Raw genomic sequence first — 18,079 nt, forward strand, 5'->3', positions numbered from 1 at the left:
AGACGATGGGGCCACCTGGAACAGATAATTCTACTATACCGAAGGATGTCAATGCAGTGACTCGTGGCAGACCTTATTCCAGGGGACGTGGCCGAGGAAACATTCGCGCTCACAGATCTACAGTACCGTCGCGCAGGAGAGGAACTTCTCATAGAGGACGAGACGATCACCGGGGACAAGACAACGCGTACGCGCATCAAGATAAGTGTCAGAACTGTGGTTTCGACCATCACAAAGATGTTCGATGTCCCGCAAAAGGAAAGCAGTGTACCAAATGCCGACGATGGAATCATTTCTCAAAAGTGTGCAAAAGTGTTTGTGAAATTCATGAATATAGTGGTGTAGATGAATATGATGATGTGTGTCAATCATTTGAAAATGTTGATGTAGATGATGATGTAGATGATCATTATGATGGTTTCTTTATTGATTGTATTGCAAAATCATCTACAAGTGTCACAAATAGTGAAGCATTTGCTGAATTGAATGTATTGCATGCAGGGTCAAACAGCACTGTAAATTGTAAACTAGACACAGGTTCACAAGTAAATGTACTCCCCATCAGTGTATATAGACGTATGCAAGTGTCATGCCCTCTCCGTCCGGCTCAAAATCTCTTGGGGTATGGGGGTTCCCCACTTAAGTCAGTAGGTGTTTGCAGTCTAGATATTGATTGCAAGGGTCAAAGGGTACAGACAGACTTTCATGTCATTGATCCACAGGGGAAAAAGGCTCCGCCTATCTTGGGGTTACCATCATGTTTAAACTTAGGACTTGTAAAACTAGTTGACTCAGTTAATCTGACCCCACCTTCCAAGTCCCTTGATAAAGATCAAGTACTTGCCGAATACCGAGATATATTTACAGGTATAGGTCTGTTCCCAGGTGAAGTTAAAATTGAAGTTGACCCAACTATACAACCAGTTATTCACCCACCCCGTAGGGTCCCGCACGTCATATCTAAAAAGCTTAAAGTAGAATTGGATAGGATGGAAAAGGTCAAGGTAATTACAAAGGTCAAAGAACCAACCCAATGGGTTAATTCCCTGGTTATTGCTGAAAAACCTAACGGAACACTTAGAATTTGTTTAGACCCACGAGATCTAAATAAGGCTATTCGTCGCCCACACTACCCCATGAGAACTCTCAATGATGTTCTTCCACAGCTCTCTAAAGCAAAGTACTTTACGAAACTAGATGCTCGTAGTGGCTATTGGACATTGAAACTCACAGAGGAGTCTAGCATGTTAACTACTTTCAATACCCCTTATGGCAGGTATAGATTTCTAAGACTTCCCTTTGGTCTGAAGTCATCACAAGATGAATTTCAACGCAAAATTGATGAATGCTTTGAAGATTTACCAGGTTTAGTTGCTATAGTTGACGATGTTCTTGTATATGGCAAGACCAAAGCAGAACATGATACAAACTTGCGTGCAGTTCTGCAAAGATGCAGAGAGAAAGGCATAAAGCTTAATCCTGAAAAACTCGCTGTTTGTGAAACAGAAGTAGACTATTTTGGTCACATAATATCAGGTCAAGGTCTTAAGCCTGACCCCAAAAAGGTCAAAGCCATCAGCGAGATGCAGCCCCCTAAGAATCGCAGTGAGCTTGAGACTGTTTTAGGTATGATTACCTATTTAGCAAAATTTGCACCAAGCTTGTCAGAGGTAACTGCTCCCATGAGAATGCTATTATCGTCTAAGTCTGAATTTGTTTGGGATGCAGCCCAAGATGAAGCCTTCAACAAGGTCAAGTCCATTCTTACAAGGTCTCCAGGACCTATTCTTTCATATTTTGACCCCAGTAAAGACGTAGTGTTGCAAGTAGATGCTTCAAAGTATGGTCTAGGAGCTACATTATTGCAGGATGGCAAACCTGTTTGTTATGCATCAAAAGCACTGACTCCTAGTGAAGTAAATTATGCTCAGATAGAGAAAGAGATGTATGCTATTGTATTTGGGTGTAGTTATTTTCACCAGTACATTTATGGTAGAGATGTGACAGTTCAAACTGATCACAAGCCTTTGGTATCGATTATGCAAAAACCCATTCACTCAGCGCCAGCTAGGTTACAGCGCATGATATTACGACTTCAAAGGTATTCTATTCACCTTACACATGTTCCTGGTAAGAAAATTCCAGTAGCTGACACTTTGTCTCGAAAATACTTACCTGATACATGTCCATCTATTTCTGATGATCTTGAAGCCCAAGTTCACATGATATCTAGCACTATACCCATGAGTGACACATGTCTTGACAGAATCAGGTCAGAAACTGTTCAAGATTCTCAGTTAGTTACCTTAATGAGTACTATCCTTAATGGTTGGCCAGAGCACATGGCTCAGTGTCCACTCTCTGTAAGAGATTTCTGGAATTTTAGAGATGAATTGTCTGTTATAGATCAGTTAGTCATGAAAGGGAATAGAATTGTCATTCCAAGGTCAATGCAATATGAGATGTTGCATAAACTTCACACAGGTCACCCAGGGGTAGAGAGAACCCTTAGACGGGCCCGAGACTCTATGTTTTGGCCTGGTATATCACAACAAGTACGTGATATGATTCTTACTTGCACTACATGCCTTACCCACCGCAACTCAAAACCTAGGGAACCTTTGAACGTGACAGAAGTACCTGAATACCCATGGCAAGTTGTTGCCACTGATCTTTTCACATGGGAAGATCAGGATTTTCTTGTAGTCGTAGATTATTACAGTCGATATTTTGAAATCTTTAAACTTCAAAACACAACTAGTCAGAGTGTTATCTCTAAATTACAAGAATCATTCTCTAGAAATGGTATTCCAGAGAAAGTAGTATCGGATAATGGTCCACAATACTCTAGTCATGAATTTAGGGATTTTGCTCTACAGTGGAACTTTAACCACAGAACTTCTAGTCCCAGATATCCCCAGTCTAATGGACTCGCCGAACGAACTGTCCAAACTGCCAAACGTCTGTTGATAAAGTCTAAGAAAGATGGACACAACATATTTATGTCCCTCCTTGCTTACCGTTCAACACCCCTCAGTATTGGTCTTTCACCATCTCAATTACTTATGTCTAGAAGGTTACGATCAGACTTGCCTATACACCCCTCCTTGCTAAAACCTCATGTCCATGACCAGTTTGATGTCAAACACTCCATGATAAGTGATAAGATGAAATCAAAACAAAATTATGACAAGAGATCAAAATTATCACCACCTTTGGATAAGGGAGATAGTGTTAGAGTTCAGCTAAATTCCAAGACATGGACCCCAGCAATTGTCTTAGAACCTCACAATGATAGATCATATATTGTTAAAACACATAATGGCTCTGTCTATAGGAGAAATAGAAGACAAATCTTTAGGTCCAGGGAAAAGGCAGAAAGTGATATTGAAACCCCTAACCTATCAATAATATCCCCACAGCCTATTACTCAACCTGAACCAAAGCCTGAGACATTTGACCCAGACATTGTCCAACCCATGTCTACTACCTCTAACACATTAGGTGACCAGCCCAACCTTGCCTCCCCTAAACCAGTACAAAATGACAAGCAATATGTTACCAGATCAGGCAGGATTGTTAAACCAAAACAGATACTGAATCTTTGAATACTCTGTTGTCTTTAATTAGAAATTATATATATCATATCAGCCATTATATTAACAATGATGAAGTGTAATTTAGACATTTGATACAATCTACTGTCAATATATTTACAAACCAATATGTGCCATTTTGGCTTTTCAGTTAATTGTCATTATTTGTGTACAATATAATTAATACATCAAATTTATTGTGTAGTTAAAGTTAATTTCCAATTCCTTTGAAAAAAGGGAGATGTCATATTATAAGAAATATTCTATGTACGACTTGATTTGTTTATTGAGCATGCGCAGATAAAAGTTTAGAAAAGTTAGAAATGGCGTTATTTGTAATATGCTAAAAATCCGCTAGCATCCGTGGCTTAACCTACCATAACACCTGTGTCCATATGAAAAAAAAAAAATCAGACCGGGGGCTACAGACCTGAATCTAAGACTTATGACCTTTTGTAAAAGGTTTGTTTTTAAAAAATTTCTCTTAACTGCATTGATTTATTTGGCCTTAAAATGTATTGCACTTTACATTTTTAAAGTGTTGAACTCCATGGTGTTTCTGCCTGTGCAGAAGTAAAACCACAAGCATGAACAAATTGTACACCCGAAAAACCACACAAAATTTAATGAATAAATATAAATTGTACACCCGAAAAAAAACATTAATATGTGTGTGGCTTCGTAAAAAGAAAGTTCCAATATATACATGTATGCACACCATCTAAAACCAACAACTATGTAACGACCATTTTGGAAAAAATGAGCTTATTAGTATATGACCGAGAACGGAGAAATTCAGGGCTTAATAAAGTTAAAATTGTCTTTAAAAAACTCCACAAGTCATGTCTTCCTACAAATTCACTACATGTCTGTTATTTTAAACATATATTATCTATACAAGAATGGATCTCAAGGTTACATTGCGCAGGCCCAGGTTACACTCCGGTAAAGGGATCTTGTTATCTCAGACGAACAACCAACATGGCCGCCGTGTTTCTGTGTCTTCTGCTGAGTTTGACTGCAACGTTGGCAGTGCGACGACAGGCCAATTTAGAAGGTAAAAGGAGCCCCTTAAAATGGAATATAAAAGCTTGCATAAACTTTTAATTTATTTCTAGCTGTTGTCCGTGGGATTAACTGACCACAGGCAAAAATACACATATATCAACTATTAAAAATATATTGGATATTGTTTTAAAAGAAAATGTTGTTTAACTAACTATTGTGTAACCTGTATGATTTATACAGGAAACTATACGTATAAAAATAGGAACTAGTAAAGTATTGAAGATATCGAAATCAAGTGCAACATGAAAGTACTTCAAATTGGTAAAAATGTCAATGAACAGAACTCTGGAATCTTATCATAACCCCCTTTTTTTCTAGCGTTTTAAATCACTTTCTTCGGTAAATTCATGCATAATCAGACATAAATATGTAACGAGTATTTCGAAAATTTCCTGTTTGTCTTGGTTATCAAACGGCACTCAATAGATCAGAATATTGCCCCAAGGCGGCTCACTACACCGGGAAATATTTTCTCAAATCAGCAGAAAATTACTTGATTATGATAGATATCATGATGAATAAGAAGTATTCAAGTCTAATATGCAAACAATGTGCAAAAAGCTGAAAAATTACATTTTCAAAAGTTTAATAAGTTAAAATGAACAAAAGCTCCAGGTGGATTCGAACATATGATCTGCGGTTCAGAAGCCCAATACTTTAACCACTGAGCTACGACGATATACAGCCGAATTGAACGATTAAAATAGTTTAACAAAACATTTAAATCGCCATCTTGTGACGTAGTGTCTTAAAAAGTATAAGTGTAGGTGTAGTGAGGTACCTTAAACGTTGAATATTTGGTTGAGGTACTGTTTGAGTAGTCAGTCAAGATAGATACAGTTTATACTCTACAGACCAATATTTATCAGCTAAAAGGGTCACACAAAGATTGTCTCTTTCTTGTAGACATCAGTTAACATAATGATCATTTGCATGACAAATGTACTTTAACAATAAATCAAGTACCAATTCCCTAGAACGGTATTGAAGGCTCAGTCCCACTATTTTCTAAAATGACTGTCTGATCGAATATCTTGGGAAATAAAACTTGACTTATTGCGTGGACCCTGAGGTCCACGCAGAAAATATATAAGCGAGGTTAAACCGGATGCTATGGGGAAAATTCAGCCTGCGCATGAGCTAACCTGGTTCCTGTGCGTAGTGGGTAGCTCAGGGAACCAGGCTAGCACACGTTTATCTGAATCGGGTCCGGGATTCCGTGCCATATGCACACATAAGTTCAAAGGCGCTGTAATTGTAAAGTTGTCGGTAAACAGTACAGAAACAAAGTATTCCTTTTAAAGAAATGATTGGCATGTGATATGAATTATCAGTATTATGAGATAAGTTAATGTTATGCCGAAACTACAACATGCATCAAATAGCATAATTTGCAATGTTTTGTTGTTTTCCGAATACACATGTAACTTAACTTTACTTTTATAGTAGGCGAGGCTAGAGAACTTCCCGATTAAATTTTTGTTAAGCATTTAAGTATTATTGAATAATTATGTCATTGTGTAAAAGTTTAAATCTCAAGAAAAATGCATCAAAATATGAAATTTTTAATTTACACAAAGCTGTCACTGCATAGTTAACAAAGTAGTGCGAATCGTAATGTGTGCGCAAATAGTAGAATTCACCGAATGCCTGATACTGTACATGCAAACTTCAATCATAGATAGATCATAATTATTTTAGAAGTATGAACCCTTAAAATTCTGAGATAAAAAGTCAGGGCTATACATACATGTATACGTAAAACAACGTACAAATTTAGTGGTTAAAGGCAGAGGGCTAGAGTCGGTGGAATCTCTGATAATCTTAAGGCTTTCACGTTTTCGTTTGAAACACATGCAAATTGTCCACGTATTGTAGTCCTTTTTTAAAGGACAGCAACTTGTTATATTAATATATTTAACATGACGCTGTAAATTCAAACAATCCCATTTTGCAGTGCCTGCCTTTTCTGCTGGAAAGCTTGTCGCCAATGTCCACGAACCTCAACTCACCGACGCTTCCGGTTTGGCAGCAAGCCAGAAATTCAAAGACGTCATATACACTCACAATGATGGCGCCGGCGGGCCTTACATATACGCCATTAACGCCACGACAGGGGAGGTAATTTCTACAATGGAGATTGCCATGGCGACCAACCACGACTGGGAGGATATAGCGGTGGGTCCGTGTGGCGAGAATAGCTGCATATACATCGCTGACTCCGGCTATAGGGGCGGCTCCTCGGCCAACACCATCTACAGAGTACAGGAACCAGCCACACTCAGCCCCAGCCTAACACTGGCCATCGATTCAACGGCAACATACACGTAATTATTTTGGGGTTTTTTGTTAATAGGTACATGTACATGTATCGATCAGCAATATTTTATTCAAGTAGCTGTTAAAGGGGCATGGTCACGATTTTGGTCATATTTTTTTTTTCTGTTTTTATTATTTACAATGCTTAATGAATGCATTTCTAATCATCAAATGAAATTTGGGTGCCCGTCGATGAGTTTTAAGCAAGATACAAGGCTCACATAGTTCGTCATGTAAACAAGGCTCGTGCCCTGGTTTTGTTTACATAGGTTCAATATACCAGTACAACATCTTTTTCAAGATGATTTGTCTATACTCTTATTCATTTTAAGCATAAATGAACAGTTCCTAACGATTAACACATTCATTTTTGGTCTAAAACTGGAATTTTCACTTCAACGTTCTAAATCTAAACAAAAGCTTTGTACACATAGCGAGGAATTGTAAGCTCTGTAACTCGCTTATATCTCAACAAATGACACTAAAATTTTGGTTGCCAATTAAAAATGCCTTACTGAAGCATTCTAAACTTGAAAATTGAAAAAATAATTTTTGACCAAAATCGTGACCATGCTCCTTTAACGCATTTGATGACGGCGACTGATTTTGAAACGGTGGCCCCTGTTTCGAGTTCTGTCTGTCGCTCTCGCTGTACATGTAACATTGTAACCTTGGGCAAGATTATGAGGGTGATTTTACTCTACTTGTGCTTGTGCACTCTGACTCTCACCACCCAGAGGTTAATATGGGTACCCGGTACACGAGACTATCTGAATAAAAAAAAAAAAAACCAAAACATTAGCATCATAATTTGGCAGCTCTGCTAGTATGTAGGTTGTTATGAATTGTAGTCGTGCGAGGCAATTTACTTTACCAGAAAGACTATAAACCTCTTCCTTTACCTTTGCTTTATGATTTTACTAAACAAATGATAACTTCTGCCACTGATATGCATATATTGAGGGACCGTATACGCGAAAAAGCTTTAAACAATCTAAAACAAGCGTCAGTTACTTTAGCAAAAAAGATTTTTCGAATTTTTTCTATGAATTTAGGAAACAATATTCATTTGATAAGTGGTTAAAAGGATTTGTTTTCATATTCAGTTGGTCTGAGGACGAGTCCCAAACGTTAATGGTTGATCCAAACGGAGAGGTTTATCTGATCGGGGTCATCTACAGCGGGCGTGGGATGGTCTCCCACCTCCCTGCTAGCGCCTGGGGATCATCCACCCCCGCCAATATCGAAACGACCCAGTTTCTGCCGATCCACACCCACCACCACGACCCCGTGTCTGGGGACGTCTCAAGGGACGGTACTGAACTCCTCATCAAATCCAAGTCCAACATCTTTTACTGGAAAATCGAAAACGGCGACGTCTTGACGTCTCTCACAAAACCCCCTGTGGAAGTACCCTACCATCCCACTGGTCTTGGAGAAGCCATCTGCTGGAGTGCTGACGGTCAGAGCTACTACACCTTACCCGAGGGACACTACCCCGCTCTCTATGTGTACTCTAGACTCGGAGGGGGTCACGGATCATCCAGCGTGATTGGAAAATAAACTGTAGTATTCACATTGAACCGGTAGATAAACAATCTTTGGCAATCGGTACGATTTTATACACGGACAATGGACACGTATTATAAACCCATTTTAGTGTTTATTTTTACCATTACTCTAAAATCTAATAAAAATTGTGAATTCAATTTTAGTTGTCTCATATATACTGTTTAATTACTTTTGATTCTTTAAGTTATACCACGTAATCGTAGAGGCTTTTTTTCACAATACTAAGTGCCTTTTCGATCTTTAGGATCAATACTCTATTATCTAAAACGGCAAGGGGCAAAAACACTTTCTAATTTTAATACAAATTGTTTCCGTATTAAAAAAAACAACATACAACTATGGTCTGGATGTTTACATTGGACACGGACAGAATATTTCTAATTACTGTGCAAGTCTTGAAAAAAAATTGCAGCAATTCATTTATCATAAAAGAAGAAAAGTACGAGACGAGTTTAAATTTTTCACTGCGCATTTGAAGGGAATGCAGCGAATTGAATTTTCTCCTAAAAATCAATTTCAATAAATAATTATATACCTTTAAATGATCAACTACCTCAAAAGTCATTGGAAATCAGATATGCTTCGAGATAGCAAGATCATTAACCTTTACGTGATTTTTGTGTGTTTTCTTGTTTTTTTTAATACATTGAATGCACATATAGCTTATTGCATACATAGTGTGATTTATTAGATATCTTAAATACATGTATGATAAGGGCTTGTATCGATAATAGCTATGTTTCCTACTGCCATAAACATTTATTTTAATAATCTTTAAAGAAAAAGTAAGTAATCAAAACTCAAATGTGTAAAGTCTCTCTCTACTTCGACTACATTTTGGAAGCTTTACAAATTTGATAATAGAAACAAAGAAATCAATCAATTTGAAAATAAGATCATGGCAAGTGACATATCAGTAACTTACTGCTCTGAGTACGTATAGGAATAATTTGTCGGGTAAAAGCCCCGACAGGGCATTGAGCAATGCATCGCTGTTTTAAGAAAAAAGAAACAGCGGTCTTCAAAACCACACACGAAAAGGCATTATGCAATGTGTTAGTGATTGGTAAGGGTGCTTTACATACCCTGGTGATTTATATTTTGTATGTATATTAGTTTAAGGGCAACAATCAAGGGAGTCAGATATCGATGATCTCGTAACTTAAAAGAAGTTTTCCTAATCCCATTCATTTACTAGTAGTCTATTAAATATTTTCAACCTAGGGGCAAGTTGTTGAGATAAACAAAAATGTAAGAAACAATTTCACCTCCTCCATCATTCAAAAACGGTCAAGCACGAATGACATTAGATGAGAAAATATGTAAATTAATAGATTACTTTTATTAGAAAAATGTCGAACAAAATTATAATTCACGACTTTGAATAATTTGAAATACTAGCTGCAATTGTAAGATAACGATATAGCCGCCAGTATGCCAAGAGAATCGACAGATGGCGCTTTTGTGTCCAATCCCTGTATGAACAATGGCCGCTAAAACAGTCTTTAATTTCGTTGGAATTTTGCTCTTTGTAGGTATACAGGCCCAGGTAAGTATTGTATACGACGTTTTCTCAAATTCTAAAATCAATATTAGTGCTTTGATTGAAATTACAGGTAGTGTAACGATCAATTACTTAATATTATTGAAATGTTTTTTATGGAACAATGCTTTCAATTATTTTCAAAATGTTGTGCTATGATGTACACAATGAAAACAATCGTACCAGGTCTTATTTTATGTATAATGAAAGTTTAATCATATTTACAACCTATTTATACCACAAATTAGCTGACCTATAGATGTACGTCATTCGCCGCGTATGATTGACCTGCCTTTATCACTCTTACAATAATATGACCTTGCCCCTTGACAATTGTAACAGTACTGATTTCATGTTATATTAGAAAAACTCCCAAATAATGTAAAAGAATATATAAATATCTATAAAATATTTAAAATAAAAAAAATTTAGATATTGCAAGTTTTAGCATTTCTTTTTATTCTACAAGAATATCAATAAATGCACATGCAAGTTTAGGACAAATTTCTTTCAGGACAATATTCGATGTGATATGAGTGACCGATATGGTACATGCGATTCAGGGTTTTGCTGCGTTCGAGACCAATTCCTAGCATCTTATGTTTACTGTAAACGGATACCAACAGAAACCCACCATTGCATCACCGTACAGTCAGAATCCGAGTGCGCATGCGCCAGCGGCCTAAAGTGTAAACCGAACATCAATGTCCCTACTTACACTTCCGTCTATGGTACATGCAAAGCAGACGTCGACGAAAATTTCCCTCCTAGTACACTTCCCACCAGTACTCAACACAAACACACGCATGCGCAGCATTAGTCGGCAATGGTTTTGACTTTATACTATGGAGAAACATTGTTTGTTAATTGGTGATTAAATTGAGATGAGCAAAATGTTGTCTTGATTGAAATTAAATAGTGACTTTGTACAACGGCGATTAAAAGTGTTTTAATGTTGAAAGACCGATATGAACTCCGAAGTCAGAGAGGTCATCATCGCCAAACATTTTTACCGATGATTCAAGCCGATATGACAGTTTTAAATATATCTAAGTTGGCGGTGATGCATGTCTACCCTGTGGAATATTAGGTAGAGGGTATACATTTTTGATTATGAGAAAAATATATGTCAGGCGCCTATGGATATAAGTACAAAATGTAAATGCATATTTCAGCTTTTACCCCGTTGCAAAGCAAAACTCCCGTTTTCTGTTTATTAAAACCAGCCGACTAATTATACATTTGCGTTTTTCTGCTCATGTTTATCTTGCATGAAATGACGAATTTTCCCCATTTTAATTTCACAAAATCGACATAATCTGTAATCTGTATAAACACAGCATACCGAATGAAAAACACAACTTATATGTACAGGGAAGCGAAATGTTCTAACAGAGAAACGTATTGTATTTTAAAAAAACACGTAACGTACAAGAAATTGAGACTATAGTTTAACATCTATTTAATCTTTAATTTCAAACAAAGCTCTAACTTCAGTTCGCTGTCAAACCAGCCTTAATCGGAACCGACGATGCTGGTGATGCGAGACAATTTATACTTCAATATTTTTCTTCTAAAATGAATACTAATATGTCAGTTAGGTATAAAATTTCTCGGGGAGTCGTTTATCAATAATGGGTCTTAAAATTACAAAATGGTCTAGGGGGAACTTTACAAAAGATGCAGTAACTGTAATTTTCTTTTTTTAAGCAATTCCACTATTTGATGCGAGACAATTTATACTTAATATTTTCTTCTAAAATGAATGATAATATGTTAGTTAGGTATAAAATTTCTCAGGGGGTCTTTTGTCAATATGACGGGTCTTAAAATTTACAAAATGGTCGAGAGGAAACTTTACAAAAGATGCAATTACTGTAAATTTCTCATTTTAAGCAATTCCACTATTGTGTATCAAATCGTAAAAACATTAAATCGCGATCACCAGTTTTTTGTGATTATAATAGTTCATATATATGTAATTTAAAACTGTCCGATAAACGAGACTTTCAAAATCCCCGAGGGTTGCTCCTTGCGATTACCGCGGAAATTATTTCCTCGCATTTAAAAAGGAGTCCACAGTAATGACTCCAAGTTAAATTTGAACCCCTTGTCATAATCCTACAGGGTCATTTTTGTCACAACAGCAAACGTGCCTCTCGGCTGTACAACCCAAATCTAAACACTTATTAGTTTTCATCTTTATTTACTGTTCATTCCCTCTTGTTCTCTTTCTGAGCCCAATATTTCTAACCTATCACACCGGTTCCGTCCGCATTTTCTCTGTAAAAATAATGTTTAAAAGAAGAGTAAAACATGCAATTTTCATTTAATTAAAAATAACTATAATCATAGAATTAATATTTTTTAAGTTCATTGTTTGAATCGCTTTACGTTGAAATACAAACATAAAAAACTAAAAACCTACGGTTTTTCGCAAATGTAAAAGTGAGATCCTCCCCTTTCCTTGCCGTGGGCCCATGGAACACAATTATCATCCATCCAAAATAGAGTGGTACCCTCAAACTTCATAACGAGGCAGTTTGTGGTCTCGTTTTTAGTTGGATATCCTGACGCCCATTTTGTGTAGGGACCGAGAGCGGTGCCTGTCTCTAACCATCGCCACTGACCCTCGAACACATTGTCCTCTGCCCCAACCCAAAAGCCTGACTCCCTAAACTCTGTAAATGACACGAACTGTTGATATAGATCTATAAATTGCGAAGGATTGCCTTCGTCAATGGTATTCATAATCAAAAGTACAAAAGAAAGATTTACGACATTCACATCATTTAAATCTCTCTCTCTCTCTCTCTCTCTCTCTCTCTCTCTCTCTCTCTCTTTCTCTCTCTCTCTGACGTATATACCGTGAAGAACACTGAGGATCTGTGTTACAAAGTTGTGTTTATCCTCGTTGTCATCTGTCATCAGATAGCCACCTTTACTCCTGCAATCCCTCTGTCATACAAAAAAAAACCGGAAAAAATACTCATGGATATAATGTATACAGGGAAATATGCACCCCATTGTATTTTCGTTGTCAGCGGGCAAATTTAAGACTGGGCAAATTCCAATATTCCGAGCTATTGCTTAAGTACACAAGTATGACTGGGCGATTCGGAATTTAAGACGGGGCGAAATAGTTTCCAGATGTATAAGGGCGAAAACAACACGGAGGGAAAATAACCCTATATACAGTAGTCAATATGACAAAATAATATATATTTGTTCAATAAATAAAAAAAAATCACTTTCAATAAACACTACACGTCTTACACAAATACATGTAATTTTGAGTTAGCTGGAACAGTGCATCTTTTCGTGGACAACATTTATTGCATGTTGTAAGGCATGTCAAGATCGAGTTTGATTTCGTTTAAATGAGAGATGGAAAGTGAATTTCACGAATCAATTTGTCAATGAAAAATTACAATAAAATCAACGGAAATTTTAAGGCATTGAATACGAATTGTGTGGCATTTGTGCTTTGAATTTTATTCGAGTTTTAAATGCCATTGGTTTCCGAAAAGGAGCTGTATAGCTTGACTATGTATTATTACGTTGTTCAGAAAGACGACCAAGCAGAATATGAATGCAAGGCATTAATGAAATAAAAGCCCAAGGGTCACATCGATCACCTGAGCAACAAAAGCCATAATGAAATCAGATTTATGGAATCATATACAAAATATCTTGACAATGTAGTTGAATAAAGATATAAAAAGATATGTTGAACATTGAACCACTTTTGAGCAGGAAGATTTCGAAGTCATATCTCATAGTAAGTATTACAGTTTTTAAGTTTTAAAGAACATCTTAAACATCTATAAATTTACATCAAACTTTAATTTGAGCCCATAATTATTCACGTTCTAAGCAAGTGAATATCAATGTTATGTCAAGATAGTCTTGTTTTAGTAAAAGCATGTATTATAACATTTCTTTTATCATTTAGCAAGAATCATTTATTTTTTCTTATGTAAAAATGCCTTCCTAATTAACAAACTCCTCTTCATCTTGGGCACAATTTGGTTAAGATTGAAAGCAACGTTTTGCAGAAAAAGTCGAAAAACAGTTTACAGACAGACAGACGAACAGACAGACAAACGGACGCAGGATTAAAAAAAATGACCAGAATAGCTCACGTGTTTTTACCTTAGGTGAGGTATACAGCTGCACGTACTATTTAACTTTTTATGTCCTAAGTCCTTTGATTAAGTTTTATTATTTGTGCATGGTCCTAACTTACCGCGGCATCTATCCAGCCTCTACTGGCTCTGCTGAAATGTAAACATTCTCCCTGAAATTCTGACCAGTCTATTGGACAGGCAGCGAAAGCAAAGACGACACCTAGTGTAAAACAGAAACAAGATAGCAAAGTGTCTGTAGTCATTATATCGCCATTAAATAAAACAAAATCGCTTTTTTCTTTGGTATTGCTTTTGCAACTCCTCTCAACTCTGTTAATTGGATCAATTTGCTTTGAGTTAACGGTATATCAAGAAACATTTCAAGGTACTCACAATAGACTAGTACAAACCCTGTTAGCACTTCGGTCGCCATTGTTGTCACGGTTTTGTTATCAGACGAGGCCTAGGTCTTAATTTGGTCGTCTTATGAGATGCACCTTAAAGTACAGTTACAATAACCCAATTGATAAAGTGCTGCTTTTACCTCTTACAGAATATTTCCAAACGAGATAAAAAGGCAGATAAAATCTGCAATCTTGATTTTATAAAATTGTTAGTTAAAGAGTTTTTATCTGACCTTTTTATTCGACAATTGATATTTGTTAATGAATTGATGAAAAACCTATTGTATTAATTCAGATATAAATTTGTAAAGAGTACATGGATAATAATATTTAAATGTTGAATGAGTAAATTGACCAAGTTCTTCACTTGTTCCAGTATATGAATCGGCAGTGTTACATGTAATATGAAATCTACATGACAACAAAAAGATTATATAATTGGGGTCAATTTTTCGGGGTCTCTGGTTGTTGGACGTCGTTGGAAAATTATCAAGACATTGATCTAGGGCAGAATATAGTCACATGACTCGTGAACGAAGTCAATCATGATTCGATATCTTGTCCTTATTTGTACAGGTTTGTTTTAAGCTTTTGTTTCTCAACATTGCTACAGTCGAGGATTTTTTTTTATGAAAATATTCTCTACAATACTAGTTCACACAATATTCTCCGATTACCTTAATTTGCAACATAGTTTTGGAATCTTATGTTTATGAATCATTTTCCGTCCATGATATATTTGTAACGTAATGTAACTTCTCTCTGTTATTGGTATGCAACACATATGCAATTGTTCTTTTCTTTTAATTATATTTTCATGCTTGTTCTTTCGAAATTCATTACATTAAATCATCTTGTCTATAAAAATCATTACACTAATATAACAATGAAAGTTTTACATCGCACATTCATGTACACACTTGATTGTGAATTGCGAGAAAGTCTTATAAAACGACTATATCGCACATACATCTATACTTAGTGTGTGTACTTTAGTCTTATAATGCTATGTTGCATGTTATAGAATTAACCACCAAATTCGACTCTTGTCTTAACGTGTTTTAGAATAGTAGATCTTTCATTTTGGCTTGCCGTAAAGTTATATTGTCTTTTATCCATTAATACTAAAACTACTATTGTTGCAATGTTACCTTTTATATTGTTTTGCTACACAGCCATGACTTGCACCTCCTCGTCATTACTTAATTCTGCATATTATAGCGTTCATCTTTTCTTTCTCTACAGCCATCGCCTGTACTCTCTGTTCCTGTCCACAGGACTGGGCGGAGTATGACGGAGAGTGTCTGTTCTTTGGACATGATAGAAGGGACTTTATTGGAGCTGAGGTATAAATGCATGTAATAATTGCTTTAGAATTTTGAAAATTAAGCTTAAAATATAGTGCAATGACACTCAATATGATGAGTGTAATTGTTTTAGAAATTGCAATTTAGAAGTAAGTTTGAAAATCTAATGTATCGATTCTCCACATTAGGTCAAAACTTAATACTTTTTTTTCTTGCAAAACGACCTTTTATACATATGAAGTTGCAATTTAGCTATTGATCGTATCTGAATATATGACCAAGAACTCATTTTTTTAATAAGACAAATATTTGTATCATATTCTAATTAAATGAATGTACTTTGTCAGTACACGTTGGTTTGTTGTTTGAGTATGGGAATGAGGAAATATAAACCATGTTATGTGGCAAAAATGTCTTGTTTTTTTCATACTTTTAATTCTAATTTTGTTTTAAATCATTTCAATTAGAACATTATAACTTTGTATCGCTTTTTAGAACAGGTACTATATGTATTGTTTAGTTTATATGTTTTTTACTATATTGATCTATCACTGATAACTGTCTTATAAAATTTTGTAGAATGACTGCAAGCATAGGCATAGCTACTTAGCATCAGTTGACAATGCAGGAAAAGCCAACTTTATCCGACAGATTCTCAGTGTAATGCATAGTGAGTAGTTTGTTTCTTTGTATTGTGTATAAATGTATCAATTTATCAATAAAGTCTAGCAAATGAAATCAAATGGCCTTATGTAGGTTTATCAGATACTGGAAACGGTATAGACACAAAGTTCATGTTGTATTTCTCTTGAAACTGCATTTTTATCATATTACAATAACAGTATCAACTAGTAAAAAGTTCTGTAGAATAATTCAAATTCTTAATTGCTTAGTTTTCGTAGACTCTGTTGGTGGTCATCAAAAAAATTATACTCTTTACCTACAGCAGATATTAACTTAAACAAATATTATTGATTCATTAATTTAAAAACATAATTCAGACTTTAGCATACATATCTGAATATGAAAAAATTAAATTGTTAATAATATTTTTTCGAATTTGTTAGATTTTATTAGAAAAATATGTATTGGTTTTTGAACTGCTTTTCCTATTGCTTAAGAGGGTTTGATTACCATTTTAGACTCAAACAATCTCTTTAACAAGAATAGCTCTATATATAAAGACAACTTTTCTTTTCTTAATGACACATTATGGATTAAATAATCATATTGAAAATAAAAGGAATCTTTAATTGATGATTTTGTTGACAATCCAGCTCACTGCTGCCATGATTGTCTAACAATTAGAACTTCTTTTATTATCTGATTTAAGGTAATCGGCTATACCGCTACTGGATCGGTGGTACTGACTTCGCCATTGAGGGCTCTTGGAGATGGTTGGAGACAGGGTCAGCAATTGGACCCTACACAAACTGGGCTGATGGGCGCCCAACAAACAACGGCACGTTCAACTGTATGATGATGGAATGGGTGGGCGATGGGCTAAAGTGGGTAGATGTTGAATGCAACCATCGAGATGTCACTTACATATGTGAAACAGCGTAAGCAGGACACCTAATTTTATAATTCTATTTTATTGTGGCAAATATTATTGCCTTTGTTATCTATTTTTTGTCAAAGATATATTCAATTCGAACATTCTTACACGTAGTCTGTGGTACCTAAAGATATATAATGACATAAACATCGTTTATATGTACACAAATGATGTTGCACAATTGCAGTTGTTCCAAATATTTGTATTCGTCATTAAACAAAGCATTTTGCAAAAGTTGCAATTTTTAAAATTTACTATTTTTGCAGTTGTCGTTTAATTAAACAAAATCGTACAAGGTTTAATATGTTAAATAAAAAAAAAAATTAACATTTCCATTTTGACTTTTTTCAGGGTGTCCAGTAGCTGAAATCCGAACAGACAATTTATATATTTGAGAAAATTGTTAATATAATAAAACTATAAGATTTTAATCATGTTGGTGTTTGTCATAAGAGACATAATTACTTGACCTCAAATCAAAAAGAAAAACATCATCATAAAAAAGACAAATAAAGAGCCGCAAATTTCCTTTCCAGTTAGATATAGCTTTTATGGGAAACCATACATAACAAAATGAGATAC

At 35.6% G+C, this 18,079-nt stretch overlaps 3 protein-coding genes across 3 annotated transcripts; 2 read left to right on the forward strand and 1 right to left on the reverse strand.

Annotated features, from left to right (window-relative positions):
- Positions 1–4,501: 4,501 nt before the first annotated feature.
- LOC105320257 (uncharacterized) lies at positions 4,502–8,692 on the forward strand. Its single transcript, XM_011418122.4, has 3 exons — positions 4,502–4,653; positions 6,622–6,991; positions 8,090–8,692. Exons 1-3 carry the CDS (start codon positions 4,578–4,580, stop codon positions 8,544–8,546), a joined length of 903 nt encoding a protein of 300 aa, XP_011416424.3. The 5' UTR covers positions 4,502–4,577; the 3' UTR covers positions 8,547–8,692.
- A 3,592-nt stretch (positions 8,693–12,284) lies between these two features.
- On the reverse strand, positions 12,285–14,772 carry LOC105320259 (perlucin-like protein). Its single transcript, XM_011418123.4, has 5 exons — positions 14,622–14,772; positions 14,348–14,448; positions 12,966–13,056; positions 12,527–12,779; positions 12,285–12,381 (listed from the first exon to the last, which is right to left on the reverse strand). Exons 1-5 carry the CDS (start codon positions 14,659–14,661, stop codon positions 12,348–12,350), a joined length of 519 nt encoding a protein of 172 aa, XP_011416425.3. The 5' UTR covers positions 14,662–14,772; the 3' UTR covers positions 12,285–12,347.
- A 292-nt stretch (positions 14,773–15,064) lies between these two features.
- LOC105320260 (perlucin-like protein) lies at positions 15,065–17,928 on the forward strand. Its single transcript, XM_011418124.4, has 5 exons — positions 15,065–15,208; positions 15,878–15,978; positions 16,519–16,609; positions 17,273–17,501; positions 17,849–17,928. The coding sequence occupies exons 1-5, from the start codon at positions 15,178–15,180 to the stop codon at positions 17,862–17,864; spliced, it is 468 nt and encodes a 155-aa protein (XP_011416426.1). The 5' UTR covers positions 15,065–15,177; the 3' UTR covers positions 17,865–17,928.
- Positions 17,929–18,079: the final 151 nt, after the last annotated feature.

Source organism: Magallana gigas, chromosome 9 (assembly GCF_963853765.1).
Source record: "Magallana gigas chromosome 9, xbMagGiga1.1, whole genome shotgun sequence".
NCBI classification, from domain to species: Eukaryota; Metazoa; Mollusca; class Bivalvia; order Ostreida; family Ostreidae; genus Magallana; species Magallana gigas.

What these genes read in the sequence shown, in the direction of transcription:
- LOC105320257 (XM_011418122.4), top strand. Translation starts at nt 4,578, where the DNA reads ATGGCCGCCGTGTTTCTGTGTCTTCTGCTGAGTTTGACTGCAACGTTG. An exon ending in ACGACAGGCCAATTTAGAAG is followed by an intron (nt 4,654 to 6,621) that starts GTAAAAGGAGCC and finishes CCCATTTTGCAG; the next exon opens with TGCCTGCCTTTTCTGCTGGA. An exon ending in GATTCAACGGCAACATACAC is followed by an intron (nt 6,992 to 8,089) that starts GTAATTATTTTG and finishes TTTCATATTCAG; the next exon opens with TTGGTCTGAGGACGAGTCCC.
- LOC105320259 (XM_011418123.4), bottom strand. Translation starts at nt 14,661, where the DNA reads ATGGCGACCGAAGTGCTAACAGGGTTTGTACTAGTCTATT. An exon ending in AGGGTTTGTACTAGTCTATT is followed by an intron (nt 14,449 to 14,621) that starts GTGAGTACCTTG and finishes GTTTTACACTAG; the next exon opens with GTGTCGTCTTTGCTTTCGCT. An exon ending in GAGGCTGGATAGATGCCGCG is followed by an intron (nt 13,057 to 14,347) that starts GTAAGTTAGGAC and finishes TTTGTATGACAG; the next exon opens with AGGGATTGCAGGAGTAAAGG.
- LOC105320260 (XM_011418124.4), top strand. Translation starts at nt 15,178, where the DNA reads ATGATTCGATATCTTGTCCTTATTTGTACAG. An exon ending in GGGACTTTATTGGAGCTGAG is followed by an intron (nt 15,979 to 16,518) that starts GTATAAATGCAT and finishes AAAATTTTGTAG; the next exon opens with AATGACTGCAAGCATAGGCA. An exon ending in GATTCTCAGTGTAATGCATA is followed by an intron (nt 16,610 to 17,272) that starts GTGAGTAGTTTG and finishes ATCTGATTTAAG; the next exon opens with GTAATCGGCTATACCGCTAC.